The sequence below is a fragment of the Heteronotia binoei genome, chromosome 2 (genome assembly GCF_032191835.1).
Source record: "Heteronotia binoei isolate CCM8104 ecotype False Entrance Well chromosome 2, APGP_CSIRO_Hbin_v1, whole genome shotgun sequence".
NCBI classification, from domain to species: domain Eukaryota; kingdom Metazoa; phylum Chordata; class Lepidosauria; order Squamata; family Gekkonidae; genus Heteronotia; species Heteronotia binoei.
In genome coordinates, this window is record NC_083224.1 from 194,632,332 (window position 1) to 194,652,628 (window position 20,297).

Here is a 20,297-nt window from a genome sequence, read left to right on the forward strand (position 1 = left end):
CACTGAGCCACCGTCCCTCCATCTCCACCTACTGCCTGGACCCTTTTGAGTTGGAGATGCCGTGGATTGAACCTGGGACCTTCTGCTTACCAAGCAGACACTCTTCCACTGAGCCACCGTCCCTCCCCTAAAGGTGACTCTGTAGTGCTGAACATATATGAACATATGAAGTTGCCTTCTACTGAATCAAACCCCCCTTGGTCCATCCAAGTCAGTATTGTCTACTCAGGCTGGCAGCGGCTCTCCAGGGTCTCAAGCTGAGGTTTTTCATGCCTGCTTGCCTGGACCCTTTTTAGTTGGAGATACCGGGGATTGAACCTGGGTCCTTCTGCTCACCAAGCAGATGTTCTACCACTAAGCCACTATCCCACTTTAGAATGGGTTTCAATTATCATATATATGAACCTATGAAGCTGCCTTCTACGGAATCAGACCCCCCTCCATCCATCAAAGACAGTCTCGTCTCCTCAGACTGCCAGCGGCTCTCCAGGGTCTCAAGCTGAGGTTTTTCACACCTATTTGCCTGGACCCTATTGCCTGGACCACTGAGCCACCGTCCCTCCATCTCCATCACCTACTGCCTGGACCCTTTTGAGTTGGAGATGCCAGGGATTGAACCTGGGACCTTCTGCTTACCAAGCAGATGCTCTGCCACTGAGCTACCGTCCCTCCCTCCAGAACTGTCTCCTCAGACTTTTCACGCCAATTTGCCTGGACTCTTTTTAGTTGGAGATGCCGGGGATTGAACCTGGGAACTTCTGCTTACGAAGCAGATGCTCTACCACTGAGCCACCGTCCCTCCCCTATCAGGCTGGGCCATGTGTGTACCTTTTTAAGATTAATAATAATATAATAATAATAATATTTTATTTTTATCCCGCCCTCCCCACCTCGGCAGGCTCAGGGCGGCTAACAACATTTCATAAAAACATACAATAATAATCAAAACAGTTAAATTTAACAATATAAAACAGTATAAAACATTAAACTTAACAATTTTAAAAACCAGTCAATACAATTAATACAATTAATAACTTCATCTTCATCTGCCAGTACTGATGGAAATTGACGCTAGTTCTGCTAGTACCAGCAGTGCGGTATAGATCTTTAAACCGCATTTGGCGGATCCCTGTTTTACGGTCCTCTCTGGCAGTCCAAATGTGCAAGTCTGAAAAGGGAGGTCTTGCAGGCCCTGCGGAACTGGTCAAGGTTCCGCAGGGCCCGCACCTCCTCAGGGAGTTGGTTCCAAAGGGCGGCGGCCGCTATTGAGAAGGCCCGTGCTCTGGTCTTTTGATATCTAATCTCTCTCGGCCCCGGGATGGTCATTAGATTTTTCCCGGTTGACCTCAGTGCTCTCTGGGGCTCATATGGGGAAAGACGGTCCCTCAGGTAGGCGGGTCCTCGGCCATTAAGTAGCAGAGATACAATCTTTATAAAGGACACAAACACAATTAAAGATTTTTTTTTAAAAAAAAGTAAAACATGCATAAAATGTTAGCACTCATTGGTCTTAAAGGTGCTTTCTTTGTATTTCTTCCATGGGATCCAGGGAACTGGGCAAAAGAAGCTGTGTCTCTTTCCTTCCTTCCCCAGGGGACTGGGGGGTGAGAAAGAGCCTCAGCCAATAGAAGGAAGAGAGGCTTGGCTCAGTAGCTCTGCTGTGCGATTGAGAAAGCTTGGCAAAGCAAGCTATCCCTCCCCCACCTTCCTCCCCAAGGAGGGAGCCTCAGCCAATGGAGAAAATAGAGGCTTTGCTCTGTAGATGCTATGTGATTGACACAAACACAATTAAAGGACGCAAACACAATTAAAGATTTTTGAAAACTTGAAATAAAACATGATTAATTGATCAGGACTTGTTGGTCTTAATGGTGCTTTTTTTATATCTCTCCCATGCAGTCCAGAGAACTGGGCAAAGGATGCTCCGACTCTTTCCTGCCTTCCTCAGAGGATCAGGAGGGGGAGGAGTCTCAACCAATAAAAGGAAAAGAGGCTTAACTCAGTAGCTCTGTCATGTGATTGTGGTAGCCTGGCAAAGCAAGCTGTTCCTCCCCCTCTTCTTTCCCAAGGGAGGAGCCTCAGCCAATGGAGAAAACAGAGGTTTTGCTCTGTAGCTCTGCTGTGCGATTGAGCAAGCCTTGCAAAGCAAGCTATCCCCCCTTCCTCCCCAAGGGAGGAGCCTCAGGAAATGCAGAAGATAGAGGCTTTGCTTTGTAGCTCTGCTGTGCGATTGAGCAAGCCTTGCAAAGCAAGCTGTTACACAGAAGGAAGCAAGAGAGAGGGAGAAGGAAGCAGACGACAGCCAAGTGAGAGGATCAGGCATTGAAGTAAGATGGAGCATGTCTTATGACTGCCTGTGTTTGAAGTATTGGCATTGGATTATATAAAGCTCGTCGACGCTGGAGTGAAACGAGGATAAAAGTACGGCCCTCGTCGCTGGATATTATTGCCAAGCCACATTGAATTTAAGAAATTTGCAACTGGAACACTGGGCTCTTTTAAGGATATTTACTTGGAGAAGCTTCCTCCTGATCCTCTCACTTGGAGAAATTGCTATGGTGGCATCCTAAAAGACTGAGGAGTGTCGTGGGGGGAGCAGATGTTCTTGTTTGCTTGCATCAATATTTGTGTGCTAGACATGAGAATGTTTATTATTGATGGATAAAGTATTTATTTTGTGAAGTTATTTTGAGGCTGGTTAGCATGGAGGCTTTTGCCTTTATCTCTCTGCTCCACCTGGGGATTGCAGCCCTGATTCTATGTGGCTCGTACATTAAGCATGTTTGGCCACCACTGCTGTCAGCCTGAACAGAACTGAGCAAAGGGAGCTCTGGCTCTTTCCCTCCCTCCCCAGGGGACCATGAGGGGGAGGAGCCTCAACCAATGGAGAAAATTGAGGTTTTGCTCTGTAGCTCTGCTGTGCGATAGAGCACGCCTCGCAAAGCAAGCTGTTACTCAGAAAGAAGCGAGAGAGAAGGAGAAGGAAGCAGACAACAGCCAGTTGCTTGTAGGGTTGCCAAGTCCAATCCCAGAAATATCTGGGGACTTTGGGGTGGAACCAGGAGACTTTGGGGGTGGAGCCAGGAGACACTGGGGTGGAGCTAGGGGGAGGGGGGAAACGGCACGGGGGAGCGTGGCGAGCCGCCCCATCTCGGAGCGAGCGATGCCACTGCGCAGCTGCCGCCTCTTCTCCGCTCGCTGTGGCTGCTCCTCCAAGATGGGCTCAGGTTGAGCCCATCTCGGAGGAGCAGCTGCGGTGGGGGGGGCAGTGGCACGGCGGCCTTGCCCGCTCCGCTCCGCCTCTGGGGTAGAATCGGGGGGGTGGAGGTGGGCCAGGGGCATGGCGAGCCGCGAGTCCAGGTACTAGAAGGGCCCGGATTTGCGGCTCGCCATGCTCCTGCCCTGCCTCTCCACCCTTCCCTTCTCTGGTTTTGCCTGCACTGCTGCCGCCTCTTGGCTGCTCCTCCGAGATGGGCTCAGCCTGGGCCCATCTTGGAGGAGCAGCTGCGGTGGGCGGGGAGGAAGTGGGGGTGGCAGCCCGCTCCGGGATGGGGCGGCTCGCCATGCTCCCTGGCGCCGTTTCCCCCTCCCCCCGCTTCCGTTTTTTTGGGAGCGGGGGAAGAGGGTGGAAATCCTGGGGTCCCCCGCCAGGGCAGGAGGGTTGGGAAGCCTAGTTGCTTGGGGGCCTGATAGGAGCCCTCTGGGGGCCTGATTTGGCACCCAGGCCAGATGTTGGACACCCCTGCTCTAACCACTACACCATATTATATTACCTGCAGCCTTCACATAGGAAAACAAAGTTTTTGAAACAATGGAGATAGATTTTAGAGAAGACTTAATGTTTCACGGAAGTGTTCCAATCTGAATACAATTTGAAATGCCCCATGAGGTCCAGCCCCACTCCTGTGAATCCCAAGAGCTTTACGGGGCAGCATCATGGATGCTGTGGTATCACTTCCAGATGATGGGCTGACGTAATGCCACAGCCTGTGTGACACTCTAGGTATTTTCCCAATCTCTATGATAAAGACCAGAGAGTTTGAGGAAAATTCCTAGAGCTTCGCAGACACTGTGACATCACATCATTCCCTCCCCAAATTTGTCCTGCCTCCCAGTGGATTGAGAGCCAGTTTGGAGTAGTGGTTAAGTGTGCAGGTGCTTATCTGGGAGAGCCAGGTTTGATACCCCACTCCTCCACTTACAGCTGCTGGAATGGCCTTGGGTCAGCCATAACTCTGGCAGAGGTTGTCCTTGAAAGGGGCAGCTGCTGTGAGAGCCCTCTCAGTCCCACCCATCTCACAGGGTGTCTGTTGTGAGGGAGGAAGGGAAAGGAGATTGTAGGCCGCTCTGAGACTCTGTCCTTGAAAGGGCAGCTGCTGTTAGAGCCCTCTCAGCCCCATTCACCTCACAGGATGTCTGTTGTGAAGGAGGAAGGGAAAGGAGATTGTAGGCCGCTCAGAGACTCTGTCCTTGAAAGGGCAGCTGCTGTGAGAGCCCTCTCAGCCCCACCCACCTCACAGGGTGTCTGTTGTGAGGGAGGAAGGGAAAGGAGATTGTAGGCCGCTCTGAGACTCTGTCCTTGAAAGGGCAGCTGCTGTGAGAGCCCTCTCAGCCCCACCTACCTCTACCTGTCTGTTGTGGGGGAAGAAGATGAAGGAGATTGTAAGCCGCTCTGAGTCTCTGATTCAGAGAGAAGGGCTGGGTATAAATCTGCAGTCTTTTTCTTCTTCTTCTTCTTCTGCTTCTTGAGCAGGGTCAATTGAGGGTAGAGGCAAGAGTTCACCCACTGCAAGCAGGCATTTCATGCACAAGTGCTGATTGCACTCCAGCTCCCTTCCCAAGATTTACCTCCACCGTGACGGTCAATATTGCCGAGGTTGCTATGATTATGACAAAGGACTGGTAATCCCCAACGATCCTGGCGCCGGCTTTGTCTTCGCAGGCCCAGAGTGCGATGTAGAAGCTGGCCAGGGAAGCAAAAGAGCCCTGGATGAAGGAAAGGCCGAAGGTCCGGAAGTTGAAGAGCAGGTCTTTCTGACCTGCCTTGTAAAGCTCAGGGAACTTCAAGCTTTTCTTGGCGCTCACATCCTAAGGGTGGTGAAAGAGAAAGGGGGAGAAGATGCTCAGGTATCAGAGAGGCGGGAGAGACCAAGCCCTGCCTGGAGAAGTGGGCGTCCCAGTTGCTGCTGCCCCCTGCAGGCGAAGGTGAGTAAAGCAAAGCCACAATCCCAACTGGCCCTGTCTTTTGGTAGCTGTCCCTGATAAATCTTTGACCCTGTTTTGCCCTCTGGCATGCACATGCTGAAGGCCAACGTCATGCTGGGAATTATTATGAAGGGAATTGAAAAGAAATCAGCCAGTATCATCATGCCCCTGTATAAATCGATGGTGCGGTCTCATTTGGAATACTGTGTGCAATTCTGGTCACCGCACCTCAAAAAGGATATTATAGCATTGGAAAAAGTGCAGAAAAGGGCAACTAGAATGATTTAAGGTTTGGAACACTTTCCCTATGAAGAAAGAGCTTGGGGCCCTTTAGCTTGGAGAAACGTCGACTGCGGGGTGACATGATAGAGGTTTACAAGGTTATGCATGGGATGGAGAAAGCAGAGAAAGAAGTACTTTTCTCCCTTTCTCACAATACAAGAACTCGTGGGCATTCAATGAAATCGCTGAGCAGTGGGGTTAGAACGGATAAAAGGAAGTACTTCTTCACCCAAAGGGTGATTAACACGTAGAATTCACTGCCACAGGAGGTGGTGGCGGCTACCAGCATATCCAGCTTTAAGAGGGGATTGGATAAAAATATGGAGCAGAGGTCCATCAGTGACTATTAGCCACAGTATATATATATGTGTGTGTGTGTATGTGTTTATATGTATGTATATGGGTGTGTGTGTGTGTGTGTATATATATATATATATACACACACACACACACACACACACACACATATTGGCCACTGTGTGACACAGAGTGTTGGACTGGATGGGCCATTGGCCTGATCCAACATGGCTTCTCTTATGTTCTTAGTATCCGTTCTCAGGTTTGGGGTCTCTCCTGCCTACAGTGCTCTCGATGGTAAAGGGTTGGCAGAGGGCCCAGAACTAACCAAAAAGGCCTGACCCACCAGCTCCCAGAAATCAGGAAACAGGAGTTCAGTGGGTGAAGAAGAACTTGCTTTGGTCTGTCCTGCACTGATGTCGTGGAGTGACACGAGAATCTAGCAGTACGAGAGAAGGAAATCCACTTCCCCCAATAATTCCTCTTGTTTGGTCAGTAGGGTCTCCGGGAGGATTGGTGGGGGGGACATGGGTGGGAGTGTGACTTGATTGCACTCCAGCCCCCCCCCCCCTTGGGTTGTGTCACCCCATCACTCCTGGGGCAAATCCAGATCTGAGGTAGGTCAGCTGTAGAAATCTCTGGAAACTAGGCTTGCCAGCTCCAAGTTGAGATTTGAGGGGCGGAGCCTCAAAAGGGTGGAGTTTGTGGAGGGGAAGGACTAAAAAGGGTATAAAGGCATGGAGTCCACCTTCCAAAGCAGCCATTTTCTCCAGGTGAACTGATCTCTGTTGCCTGGAGATAGGTTGAAATCCCGGAAGTTCTCCAGCCACCACCCGGAGATGAAACAATGACACAACCCAAGGGTTATAGTGACAAATAACTAATGATTTATACCGACACCTGAACAATAAAGAAACATAAGTCCCTAATAAAGTCCCAGAGAAAAACAGTTCATGTGCTTAAAAGGTTCCACACTGAGGAAGTCTTCTTCAATAAATGCGACGTAACGACACATTGAAATTCCCTGGACGGGTCATCGAATTCTGCCACACCTGTTTCCAAATCTTTATTTAAAAAAAAAGGGATATTCCATAGGCATTAATCAATTGAAATTCTTAAACAACATTCATAGGGACCCCGTAGTCTCCAATGGAATCTCTCACTTGCGGCTAGTGCTCAAAGATCGCAAAGAAGACGTCCCCCATGTGGAACCTTTTAAGGACATGAACTGTTTTTCTCTGGGACTTTCCCCTCTGGGACTTTCTTAGGGACTTGTGTCTCTTTATTGTTTAGTTGTTGCTATAAATCATTAGTTATTTGTCACAGTAACTGTCATTGCTTACTTCCATAGTGACTTCTCTCGCTTGTATGCCCATCTGGAGATTGGCAGCCCTACTGGAAACTCTATAGTACAAGTGATGGTGGGAGAAGACAACAGCCAGTGGGAGGTCTCCGGTCAAACTGAACTGGCCCTAAAAGTGAGATTTGGCCCTAAAAGGCCTCTCTGGAGGGGGGCTGACCTGGAGAAAAGAAGTTCCCTTCTTCCCCACCATACCATTTCCTCAGACAAAAATGTCTCTTCTGGGATGCTTTTCAACAAAGTCGAGGCCAATATTGTTCCAGTCACATGAAGTTTGCCCTTAGTTATTTTTTTTTTTTTCCCAATTTTTCAGTTTATTTAACCCATCATTACATACAGTTCTATAAGAAAAAAAAATGGTTGAGTACAGACAAATCATCTATAACATTTTTAAACTTAACAATCTAACATTTCTGACTTCTTGTCACTTCCTTTTGAATTCCGGATGAGGTAGAACTGTGGTAAATAAACTAGGATCGACTGTTATCCACCGTTACAGACAGTTAAGCATTTTGAGTACAATAACTTATGAATTACTAGAAATAATATTATCAACTTCTTATTTCTTTTTAATTATTTTCTAACCATAAATAAACCTTTTCCCATCTTCCCTTTGCTTTTTCCTTCGTGTTGCCTTTAATCATGTTGGCTAGTATGTCCATTTCCACCACATTTAAAATTTTTTGCAAAATTTCTTCTCTCTCTGGTATAAGTTTAGATTTCCAGTACTGGGCAAATAAAATTCTAGCCACCGTTACTATATATATAGTGATAAATTCATCCTCCCTTGGTATCAGATCTCTAACTAATGATAACAGCATGAACTCTGGCTTGAGAGGGAAGTTTACCTTGAGTATATCCACTAGAATTTTGTGAATTTCCTTCCAGTATTTTTTAGACACACTACAGGACCACCATAAATGAAAGTACGTTCCTACTGTTACTTCGCATTTCCAACAAATAGGTGAAATTGCTTTGTTGATTTTATTAAGTAAGGTCGGAGTGATGTGCCATCTATAGAAAAGCTTTATAAAATTTTCTCGCAAATTTGTTGGTTTTATTATCTTGAAATTGTTCTTCCATAAAATCTCCCATTGTTCTAACGTGATACTAAATTGTAAGTTCTCAGCCCATTTTATCATTACATGCTTAACAGTCTCCTCCTCCAATTTTATATGAAGGAGGTAATTATACATTTTCTTAATTAATCTTCCAGTTCTAGCTGTTATTATTGTATCAAAGTCAAAATTTGATTTTGTAAATCCCTTGATTTTATCCGTATTGAACTTGGCTAACACTTGGGTCATTGTCCACCAATCCAATAAAAACCCTCTAGCTTCTATATCCTCCTTCTTTCTGATTCTGTCACTTTCGTCTAAAATATCCGTATATCTTATTATTTTCTCTGGAGACCACAATTGTGGGCGCATTGTAGCCTCCACCGGAGATATCCACCGCGGTGTTTTATCATAGATTTTTCTTTTTATTTTCAGCCATATTTTCAGTAAGGTTTTACGAACTAGGTGTCTTTGAAAATAACTTTGGGGTTTTTGAGTATACCACATATTGGCGTGCCAACCCGCTTGTAGATCAACGCCTTCAATTGTTAACAGCCGAGTGTCTTCTAGCAAAACCCAGTCCTTCAACCATAATATTGCACAGGCCGTATGGTAAATTTCAAAGTCCGGAAGACCGAGGCCTCCATTTTCTTTCCTATCTATTAAGTTTTTCCAGCTAATTCTTGGTTTTTTCCCCTGCCATACAAAATTTTTGGATAAGTGATTTAGCCTTGCAAAGAAAACATCCTTTACGGCAAAATTTGCCGTTTGAAACAAAAATAAAACCTTGGGAAGGATTATCATTTTCATCAACGCCACACGTCCCATAAATGATATTTTCAGATTTTCCCATTTTTTAAACAAAGTAGCTATCTCTTTCAGAAGAGGTTCAAAATTATCTTCGTAAATTGTACTGCATTTTTCTGATATTATCAAACCCAAATATCTTATTTTTCTAACCCTTTGAAATCCTGATCTCCTTTCCAGCTCTAAAATTTCTTGATCCGACATATTTTTAGATACCAATTTTTGACTTATTAATATTAATCTTTAAGCCGGCTACCCGACCATATTCTGCTAAATGATTTAAAACCTGCTCCATCGATTCCAAAGGATTTTGTAAAACAAAAACCATATCATCTGCATAACTTAACACTTTATAGTTTTCCTTTCTGATATTTATGCCTTCAACTCTCTTATCTTGCCTTATAGTTTGCAGTAGTATTTCCAACGTGAAAATAAATAATAATGGAGACAGAGGACATCCTTGTCTCGTTCCTTTTCTTAGACATATTTCCTCCGTTAAATCTCCGTTAATTATTATCCTTGCGTATTGTTTATCATATATCCTCCGAACATTATTTACAAATATATCTCCAAAATTGGATTTCTCTAATAATTCCAACATAAAACTCCAATCTGCATTATCAAATGCTTTCTCCGCATCGAGAAATAACAAAACCAATTGTTTATCATTTTTAAGCTCGGCATACTCCAAAAAGTTAAATAACATTCTCGTGTTTGTCCGGAGATATCTTCCGGGTAAGAACCCTGTTTGATCGGGATGTATAATCTCCCTCATAATCATTTTGAATCTATTTGAAAGAATTGTGGCAAATATTTTGTAGTCTATATTTAATAGTGATATAGGACGATAATTCACTATATCATCAGTTTCTCTGCCGGGTTTTGGGATAAGCACCACATTACTGTGCTGCCATGATTCTGGAATTATGGCCTTGTTCCACACCTCCTCTAGTAAACCTTTGAAGGGATCTATCAAAGTTTCCTTGAAAGTTATGTAATATTCCGGGGGTATGCCATCGGGTCCCGCTGCCTTATTACCTTTAATTTTATTCCAAGCCTCTACGATTTCGACCATTGCTATCGGGGCTGATAATAAATCTCTCTGTTCACCAGTTAGTTTTATCTTATTTTTATTCAAAATATACTCCCTTTGTTCTTCCTCATTTCTCTCCTCTTTGCTATATAAATTTTTGTAAAACTCTTGCACTATATCTTTCATTTCCTGCAAATTCGAGGTATTCTGTCCATTCTTGTCCTTTAATGTTTTAATCAATTTCTTTTCTCTCTCCTTCCTAACCCTATAGGCTAACCACTTACCCGGTTTGTTTGCGTTGTCAAAAAAGTATGCTTTAGAGTACGCTATCTTCGCCTCCATTTGTTCTAAGTAAAGTAGTTGTACCTTATGTTGTAAATTTCTGATCTCCGATCTAAGCTCCTTCAAAGAGGGGTTTACCTTTAACAGTGTTTCTTTACTTTTAATTAGATCTGTCCATTTTTGTACGCTATACTTCTCCTCACGCCGTTTTTTTGCATTATAGCTAATAACCAGCCCCCTAAAGTAGGCTTTGCTTGCTTCCCAAGTTGTTATCGGCGAAACGTCCTTCTGTGTGTTTATTTTAAAAAAAAACTTCATTTCCTCCCCTATATATCGAATAAAGTTCTTCTCCTTCAACAAATTTATACTCATTCTCCAACCTGTATTCCTTCTTCCTGAGTTTAGTACTAGCAAGACAGGGGAATGATCTGCTATTGTAGAGGGGAGGATATCCGTTTCTCGTACCAGTTTCATTAACCCTGTTGAGATCCAAATTGAGTCAATCCTTGACCAAGACGCATGTCTACTTGAGAAGAACGTATAATCTCTTTTCTTGGGATTAAGAGTGCGCCAAACATCTACTAACGCGAATTCATCCGCTAATCTTAGAAAGTATTCAGGTAAGATATTACTCCTGTTTTTCTTAGATTTCTTTCTATCACTTCCAAAACTTCGATCTAAATCAGGGTTTTCCACAGCGTTAAAGTCTCCTATAATGCAAACATTCTCGTACTGAGCATTACCTACTTTTAGATATAGTTCTTTAAAAAACGATCTTTGATTCTCATTTGGTGCGTACAGATTAACCAGAAGAAACTTTTTTGTGTCCTTTATTATTTCAATACCTTGTATTCTAGCCTCTTTGCCCTCAAAAATTAACTCCGCATGCACACCTTCTTTGACGTAAGTCACCAACCCTCTCTTTCTCTTAACCTCCTCCGAGGTAATTACAGCTTTACCAAGTTTTTTATTATGTAAAAGGAAGTCATCTTTTTTCCTCATGTGGGTCTCTTGAACACACACAATGTCTGCCTTAAGTTTAGTTAATTGCAAAAAAACTCTTCTCCTTTTTCTGGGCGAGTTTAGACCATTCACATTAACCGAGATAATCTTTAAACTGAGTGACATATTATTTTCTTACTTAGTCTCTTGGGTTCTTTTTCTTTTTCTGTAACCTTGTCTCCCTTTTTGAGTCTTCGGCTTGAGGGACCTCTCCCTCTTCCCTTTCTTCTAAATCCCGTAACTGATGTTCTTTAGATGGGTCTATTAGTACTAACTGCGTCTCAAACTGGTCCCCCCTTGATTTCCCTTTTTGCCAATTATTACTATGCGTTTTGAGAAACTCCTCCATTCTAGCAGATGAGTCTATCCTAAATCTGTTATTTAAATAGGTAAATATCATACCCTCAGGCACCAACCACCTATAAGAGATTCCTTTTCTCTGTAAAGCCAGAGCCAAATGCCTATAGCCTTTTCTCTTTGATCTAATCAGCCATGGAATATCTTTCATCACCTTTATCTTAATTCCTTTTATCGTTAACTGCTGATCTCTGGCTTCCCGCCAAACCCTTTCTTTTACCATCCTGCGAACAAATCTCACATGGACCTCTCTGTTAAGACCATTCCTTCTGGCGTGAGTGGTGCTGACTCTATAAACCCAATCTATTTCTTTTTCAATTTCAGTCTGTTCTATTGACAAAAGTTCTGCAAACGCCTCAGTCATTAAGAATACCAAATTTTCATTCTTTTCCTCTGGTATATTTAGGAACCTTAAAACATATTCAGCTTGCCCCATTTCCATTTGCATGTTCTTTGTCTCTAACTTATCCTGATTTCCTTCAAGTTCTTCTATTCTACCTTCCAATAGTTTAAGTTTACCATCAATAGATTTGGTTACTTTAACTACTTCAGTTATATCATTTCTTGTTTCTCCAAATTTCTCATCAAGACTGTCCATTTTAGCTACAACTCCCTCCATCTGTTTTGTTAAAGTTTCCTTCATTTGATTTAAGGCCTCTAAAAAATTAACTTGTATGTCTTTTAGTGCATCCTGTGATAGAGCTGCTCCAACCGCCTTGGGTTGACCTGGCGAAAATTTCACCTTCCCTGCCTGAGACATTATCTTTGTACTGTTCACTAAATAGCTTTCCTTATTTTCTTATATCTTATTTCTTATACCAGACCATATATTCAGAAGCTCTGCAAAAATTTACCACAGTAGTTAAGCTTTAGTTAATGTACCCCATTGTAGGATTTATCTCTTAGACTGTTAACTGCTCTAGATATACAATGGGCACTATCCCCCCCCCTCAGTAGAAAGCCTCAGACGCCAAGTTGATTCTCTAAACTTTCCTGCCCACCCCCTCTTTCCCTTTATCCGCTCTGCTCAAGCTCAGTGTGTCGGCTCTGAAGCAGTTAGCCAGGAGAGTCAAACCGCACAAAAAATAAACACCCAGCTCGAATGGGGCTTCAAGCCTCCAAGTCTTCAGCTCTTTCAAGACCCATCAATCAATAGCTGTCTTCCTTCAAACACCGCCGGGTTTGCCTAATGTCTCTTGCAAAGCTCTGTCTTTATGCAGTCAAATTCTACTCAGCAGCCTACAGTTTAACGCCGATTATAAGTCTGCTGTTTTCTCCCCCTGGCGTGAGATGCGACGGGCGTGGGAAATCGTCTCTCCAACCAGCTCTTTTAACTCTTTACACTCCGTGGTGTCGTCTCCTCGAGGGTTCCCACATTAGACAGTCATTAGACAGTCATTCTCCCAAACAATTCCCAGCACAAAACAAAAGTGCTATTGTCCGGTCCTAGGAACTCCTCGCAAGTTTCAGGGCTTTCAAGCTTCAGCCGCCCCTTCTCTCTGGCCCACACCGGTCAGCGTGGGCGCCTTCCCCTCCGCCCTCTTTCACCTGAGCTTCCAGGTCGCCTCGTCCGGGCTTATCTCGCCTCCCCGACTCTCCTCTTCTGGTCTTTGCGCCGACAGACACAGCCTCCCACAGGCCAGAACGAACAAAGTGCCGCAGAAAGACAAACAAGAAAATCCCCTCTGAGAAAATGTCCAACTGCGATACTCTACACCATCAAGCTCTCCTCCATCGCCGTCCACAGTTCACCTCCTTAATCCGGTGGGTGGGGCTAATTCGCTTCACGCGTTTCCAACCTCGGTGTTTTGAAGACAGGTAGAACACTTGGAGGCTCCCAATTCAGGCCCCCACTATTCACCGCACTCTTCTTACGCACTCCCTCCTCCGACTGGAAGTCGTGCAGACCCTAAGGCCCCCCTAAAGGTTGGAATTTCGGCTCGTCCTGAGGAGCTCTCTCAGAACGCTGCCGCACCGCCCCCCCGGAACCGGAAACCATGCTTACTCCCCTTAGTTATTTTTTAACGAACTAAAAAAGTTCCCCCATCCCCACCTCGCAAGGATCCATCCATCTTTCTAATTTTTATTCTATGGCCATCTAAGGAGCCCAGAGCAGTGTAAATCATTTTCCTCACAACACCCCTGCAGGGTAACTTGGGCTCGTTGAGAGGGAAATGTGGAAATCCACCCTCCTGGAAGAAGGAATTTCTGCCTCCCCCCTCCACAATGGTCCAACTACCTATCTATTTTTTTTTTATTCTCCCTGCCCTCTAAGGAGTCCAAGGGTGGTATAAATGGTTCTCCTCAGGGCACCCTTGTCGGGTAACTTAGGCTCAGTGAGAGGGAAATGGGCAGCTCTGCCCCTACCCTGTGAGAAGGAATTTTGGACTCCCACCACAAGAACCCAATTACGTCTTTTTCATTCTTCCTGCCCTCTAAGAAGCCCAGAGTGCCATAAATCGTTCTCCTCATGACACCCTTGTGGGGTACCTCAGTGAGAGGGAAATGAGGAGAGCTCCGGTCTCTGCCACGAAGATATCTCTGCCTCCCCCTACAGAAGCCCAATTACCCATCTAATTTTCATTCTTCCTGCCCTCTAGGAAGCCCAGAGCACCCCAAATCATTTACCTCATGATACCCTTGTGGCGTACCTCAGTGAGAGCGAAATGGGGGGAGCTCCGGTCTCTGCCACGAAGATATCTCTGCCTTCCCCTACTACCCATCTAATTTTCGTTCTACCTGCCCTCTAGGAAGCCCAGAGCACCATAAATCATTTTCCTCATGACACCCCTGTGGGGTACCTCGGTGAGAGCAAAATGGGGGAGCTCCGGTCTCTGCTACGAAGATATCTCTGCCTCCCCCTACAGAAGCCCAATTACCCATCTAATTTTCATTCTTCCTTCCCTCTAGGAAGCCCAGAGCACCACAAATCATTTTCCTTATGATACCCTTGTGGGGTACCTCAGTGAGAGCGAAATGGGGGGAGCTCCGGTCTCTGCCACGAAGATATCTCTGCCTCCCCCTACAGAAGCCCAATTCCCCATCTAATTTTCATCCTTCCTGCCCTCTAGGAAGCCCAGAGCACCCCAAATCATTTACCTCATGATACCCTTGTGGGGTACCTCAGTGAGAGCGAAATGGGGGGAGCTCCGGTCTCTGCCACGAAGATATCTCTGCCTTCCCCTACTACCCATCTAATTTTCGTTCTACCTGCCCTCTAGGAAGCCCAGAGCACCATAAATCATTTTCCTCATGACACCCCTGTGGGGTACCTCGGTGAGAGCAAAATGGGGGAGCTCTGGTCTCTGCCACGAAGATATCTCTGCCTCCCCCTACAGAAGCCCAATTACCCATCTAATTTTCATTCTTCCTTCCCTCTAGGAAGCTCAGAGCACCACAAATCATTTTCCTTATGATACCCTTGTGGGGTACCTCAGTGAGAGCGAAATGGGGGGAGCTCCGGTCTCTGCCACGAAGATATCTCTGCCTTCCCCTACTACCCATCTAATTTTCATTCTACCTGCCCTCTAGGAAGCCCAGAGCACCATAAATCATTTTCCTCATGACACCCCTGTGGGGTACCTCGGTGAGAGCAAAATGGGGGAGCTCCGGTCTCTGCCACGAAGATATCTCTGCCTTCCCCTACTACCCATCTAATTTTCGTTCTACCTGCCCTCTAGGAAGCCCAGAGCACCATAAATCATTTTCCTTATGATACCCTTGTGGGGTACCTCGGTGAGAGCAAAATGGGGGGAGCTCCGGTCTCTGCCCCGAAGATATCTCTGCCTTCCCCTACTACCCATCTAATTTTCATTCTACCTGCCCTCTAGGAAGCCCAGAGCACCATAAATCATTTTCCTCATGACACCCCTGTGGGGTACCTCGGTGAGAGCAAAATGGGGGAGCTCCGGTCTCTGCCACGAAGATATCTCTGCCTTCCCCTACTACCCATCTAATTTTCATTCTACCTGCCCTCTAGGAAGCCCAGAGCACCATAAATCATTTTCCTCATGACACCCCTGTGGGGTACCTCGGTGAGAGCAAAATGGGGGAGCTCCGGTCTCTGCCACGAAGATATCTCTGCCTTCCCCTACTACCCATCTAATTTTCATTCTACCTGCCCTCTAGGAAGCCCAGAGCACCATAAATCATTTTCCTCATGACACCCCTGTGGGGTACCTCGGTGAGAGCAAAATGGGGGAGCTCCGGTCTCTGCCACGAAGATATCTCTGCCTTCCCCTACTACCCATCTAATTTTCGTTCTACCTGCCCTCTAGGAAGCCCAGAGCACCATAAATCATTTTCCTCATGACACCCCTTTGGGGTACCTCAGTGAGAGGGAAATGAGGGGAGCTCTGGTCTCTGCCACGAAGATATCTCTGCCTTCCCCTACAGAAGCCCAACTACCCATCTAATTTTCATTCTTCCTGCCCTCTAGGAAGCCCAGAGCACTATAAATCATTCTCCTCATGACACCCCTGCAAGGTAGCTTAGGCTCAGTGAGAGTGCCGGGCCCAAGTTCACCGAGGGAACTTTGCAGCGGAGAGCGGTCTTGAACCCCCCTCCCAGTTCAGCACCTCACTAACAATCCTACACCAGCTCTTCAGCCTTGCTGTGGGCCAAATGCAGGCCAAATACAGACTCCACAAATATGGACCAATTGTTAGGCTGTGGGGGGGGAGGGGACCCGGGGTGTCATCAACACCAGAGGTCATTTTGTAGAAAAATAGGTGGTGGAGCTCATTAGCATAACTTATTAGCATATGCTGCCACTCCCAGCCAAAAGCAACCTGATGCAAGAAAGGAGAACCCCGGGCGAGCGAGGCCTGGATCTCTAGCCAGCTCAAGCAGGCCTCGCTCACCTGGGGCTCTCCTGAGCCACCCTCCCCCAGTCAAAAGGCCAGCAAGCCACCCGCCGCCCAAAATCACATAAGAAGTGGAGAAAGGGTGGGGTGGGCTTCTTCAGGGGTTAATGAGGGCTGCTGGGGGTGTGGGAAAGCCTCTGTTGGCTGGCTGGCTGCCGCTCTCCTAATTCAGGGATTGTTATGCAGCTGCACCTCCTATTCAATGGACAAGGTAGGTGGGGAGGAGGAGGGGGAACCCTCAGAAAGGTTCAGGAGCTGTGTTCCTGTGAGCTCCTGCTGAATCTGAGGCCTGATCAACATACAGGTTGAACTTGTTTTCAGCTACTGGAGGCCTTACCTGTTCAAGCATCCCCATGCAGAGCACTGGGCAAAAAGTGTATAAGATGTTATAAAGAGCCAGGAACCAGCCTTCCAACAGGGGCTGCAAGGAAAGAGAGAACAGAGGGAAGCAATTGCAAGGATGAGATTGGATTTAGACCCCACCATTCACGTGGTGTCTCAGAGCGACTTACATCTCCTTCCCTTCTCCTCCCCACAACAGACACCCTGTGAGGTAGGGGAGGCTGAGAGAGCTCTTTTGAGAACTGCTCTTGAGAGAACAGCTCTGAGAGACCTTGTGCCTGGCCAGAGGTCACACCAGCAGCTGCACATCTAGGAGAGGGGGAATCAAACCCAGTTCTCCAGATTAGAGTCCACTGCTCTTAAATGCCACACCAAACTGACTCTCCTGTTTTAAAATTTGTATTAAATTTGAATATAAAGAAGGCAGGAAATGCGGGGTTACAGAAGCAAAAGTAGGGAAGGGGATACAAGATAGAAAAACATAAACAATAATACCAAGAGAAATAAGGAGAAGCAGTATATATACCCGTTACGTTTCTACCTCAAGACAAAATACCAAATTCTTTCTACCTGAAAGCCTTAAAATTTTACCCATTATAACCCTTCAATTCTACAGTCTTCTTATTTTGTTATATACTTTTAACTATTCTGTGGCTTATAATATAAATCTAAACTTTTCATCTTCAGTACATACAAATGAGAAAAGCAGAAGAACCAACTATGAAACAGAGCTGACGGGTTAAATTTAGCAATATTAAAAAATAAAAGCTAACGAATTGGTTTAACAATATTAGCAGTTAACATAAGCATAAAAGGTAAATATAGTTCCTTTATCCTTAATGTTAATTTACTTATTTTTAGCAGAGAGAGAAAGCAGAAACAGAAAACACAGTAATTTATCTATTTCGTTATAGACAGTTTCTCTTGTCAGAAATATCAGGAGCAGACTTAAGATTACAAAATATTTGTGTAGACTGTCTTATTACAAATTTACCCCAATTGACTTTTTAATCTATTTTAAACATTTAGAATTCTTTAAAAATTTTGGAGACTGTAAATCCTATTTTCATAGTGCTTTGAAAAACATAAGTTAATATGCAATAGTTACCTCATCTTCCATACATGTTTATTTTTAGGTAAATAAAAACCCATACAATCTCCTTAGCCCACTCTTAATTACATTATTCTATTTAACTCCCATAGATAATTATAACAAACTGAAAAAGGCATCCCAATTCTTAAAGCCCCATTTGCCATTACGGAATCATTTATTAGCCCCCTTTACTGATTCAATATTAACCAGCTAGATGATAAAAGAAGGCGGAGCAAACCCCCCCCCCCAAAACCAGTTTAAAGTCTCTTCTTTTTGAACGCTTTCCAAGATTTGATCATCTTGCTGAAATTTGCCTTTTTCTCCTCTTGATGTCTCCATTCGTTTTGCGATCACCGCTTCCTCACTTCCTCCCTTGCAAGCTATAGTCAATGTTGGTTTCCGTTTCAACTTTATAACTACACAGGCTTTCTCCATTTTGATTTTCTTTCAAACCTTTCCCAACGGATCTTTTAGCTCTTTTTTCTCAGCTTGACAGACATCACTGGGGACTCTTTATTACTCTGCTTATGTAGATTTTAGTTTTCGCTGTATTTCAAAATAAAAGTCTCCGCCTGTTGTTGCATCAACTCTGCTAAATGACCAAGTTCCTGCTTTAAGGAGGTTATGTTAATTATAACATCACATGCTTCAGTTTGAACTTCCATTTCCTCCACAGAAAAAACTCAGTATGTTAATCAAAGTTAGAGAATAGTTCAAAGACCCAGTTAACCTGTTTCCACCTGCATTTCAATTGTAACCATTTCAGTCCTAATTAAGCATCACATACATTTCTCTTGTAAGCATATCCCGTTTTTGTTCAGACCGTGTTGTAACCAGAAGAAGAAGAAGAAGATATTGGATTTATATCCCGCCCTCCACTCCGAAGAGTCTCAGAGCGGCTCACAATCTTCTCTTCCTTCCTCCCCCACAACAGACACCCTGTGAGGTGGGTGGGGCTGGAGAGGGCTCTCACAGCAGCTGGCCTTTCAAGGACAACCTCTGCCAGAGCTATGGCTGACCCAAGGCCATTCCAGCAGCTGCAAGCAGAAGAGTAGGGAATCAAACCTGGTTCTCCCAGATAAGAGTCTGCACGCTTAACCACTACACCAAAGAAGGTGATCTCATTGACGCTTATTTATTTATAAACCAAATCAGTTCAAATATCTTTGCTCAGTCCAATTTAAATTGTTGAAAGTTTTCCAATTTGTTCTTTGCTTTCTGAAGCCTTCCTTGCGGAGAATGGGGGGGGGGGGAATTTCCCTCCTCTTTCCCTTTCTTTTGGAACAGTTTCAATTGTTGATATGTTAAAAGATCAATTAACCGGTATTGTTAGAAAGCTGACTTACTTTCATGGTAGGATTCTAGTGATTAAGGTAGAAGAATGACACACCAGAAACTTATTGAAAGAGAAAAGCAGTTGGGCGATCACCTCTTGCTGCCATCATGGCGATTTTGGTGGTGGCAGCACCGGAGCAGAAAGGAAGAACAGGGAACAACCGCTGTTGTTTCTCTGGGTCCTGTAAAGTTCCTTGCTGACAGGCCCCCCCCCCAGGCTCCCTTCAGGATGCTATGGCTGTAGCACCCCTCCTACAGCTCGACTCGGGGGGGGTGGTCATCGGAGCTGAGCTCCTCTAACCACCTCCGAGCTCAAGGCATTGAAACCCAGGAAGTCAGCTCTCAATGAAGGGCAGGGCAGAACCACTTGGAGGTGTCCCTCACTGAATTGGCCATCGCTTATTTCGTTCGTGTGACCCAGGGGTGGAATTCTAGCAGGAGCTCCTTTGCATATTAGGCCACACACCCCTGATGTCGCCAATCCTCCTGGAGCTTACAAAAAAGAGCCTTGTAAGCTCTTGGATGCAGATGACACTACTCTAATGGCAGAAAGTGAGGAGGACATAAAGAACCTCTTGCTGAGGGTGAAAGAGGAGAGCACAAAAGTAGACTTGAAACTCAACATCAAGAAAACTTAAGATCATGGCATCCGGCCCCATCATTCCTTGGCAAATAGAAGGGGGAGACATGGAAGTAGTGACAGACTTCACATTTCTGGGATCCAAGATCACTGCAGATGGTGACTGTAGCCATGAAATCAAAAGACGTTTGCTCCTTGGGAGGACAGCTATGGCAAACCTGGGCAGTATAATAAAAAGAAGAGACGTCACCCTGCCAACAAAAGTCCGTATAGTCAAAGCAATGGTATTCCCAGTCGTAATGTATGGCTGTGAGAGCTGAACCATAAGGAAGGCCGAGCGCAGAAGAATAGATGTTTTTGAGCTGTGGTGCTGGAGAAGACTCTTGAGAGTCCCTTGGA

General features: G+C 45.2%; 1 protein-coding gene and 1 non-coding gene across 2 annotated transcripts in view; both read right to left on the reverse strand.

Moving 5' to 3' along the window:
- LOC132567448 (phospholipid-transporting ATPase IK-like) overlaps positions 1-20,297 on the reverse strand; it is a 93,136-nt gene that overhangs the window by 13,504 nt on the left and 59,335 nt on the right. Inside the window, exons 14-15 of the mRNA XM_060233124.1 lie at positions 16,886-16,969; positions 4,849-5,088 (exon numbers count right to left, since the gene is read on the reverse strand). Of these exons, the coding sequence (XP_060089107.1) occupies positions 4,849-5,088; positions 16,886-16,969 (324 nt within the window). The remainder of the gene's footprint in view (positions 1-4,848; positions 5,089-16,885; positions 16,970-20,297) is intronic.
- TRNAT-CGU (transfer RNA threonine (anticodon CGU)) lies at positions 728-794 on the reverse strand. Its single transcript has one exon. It is a non-coding gene; the product is annotated as a tRNA-Thr (tRNA).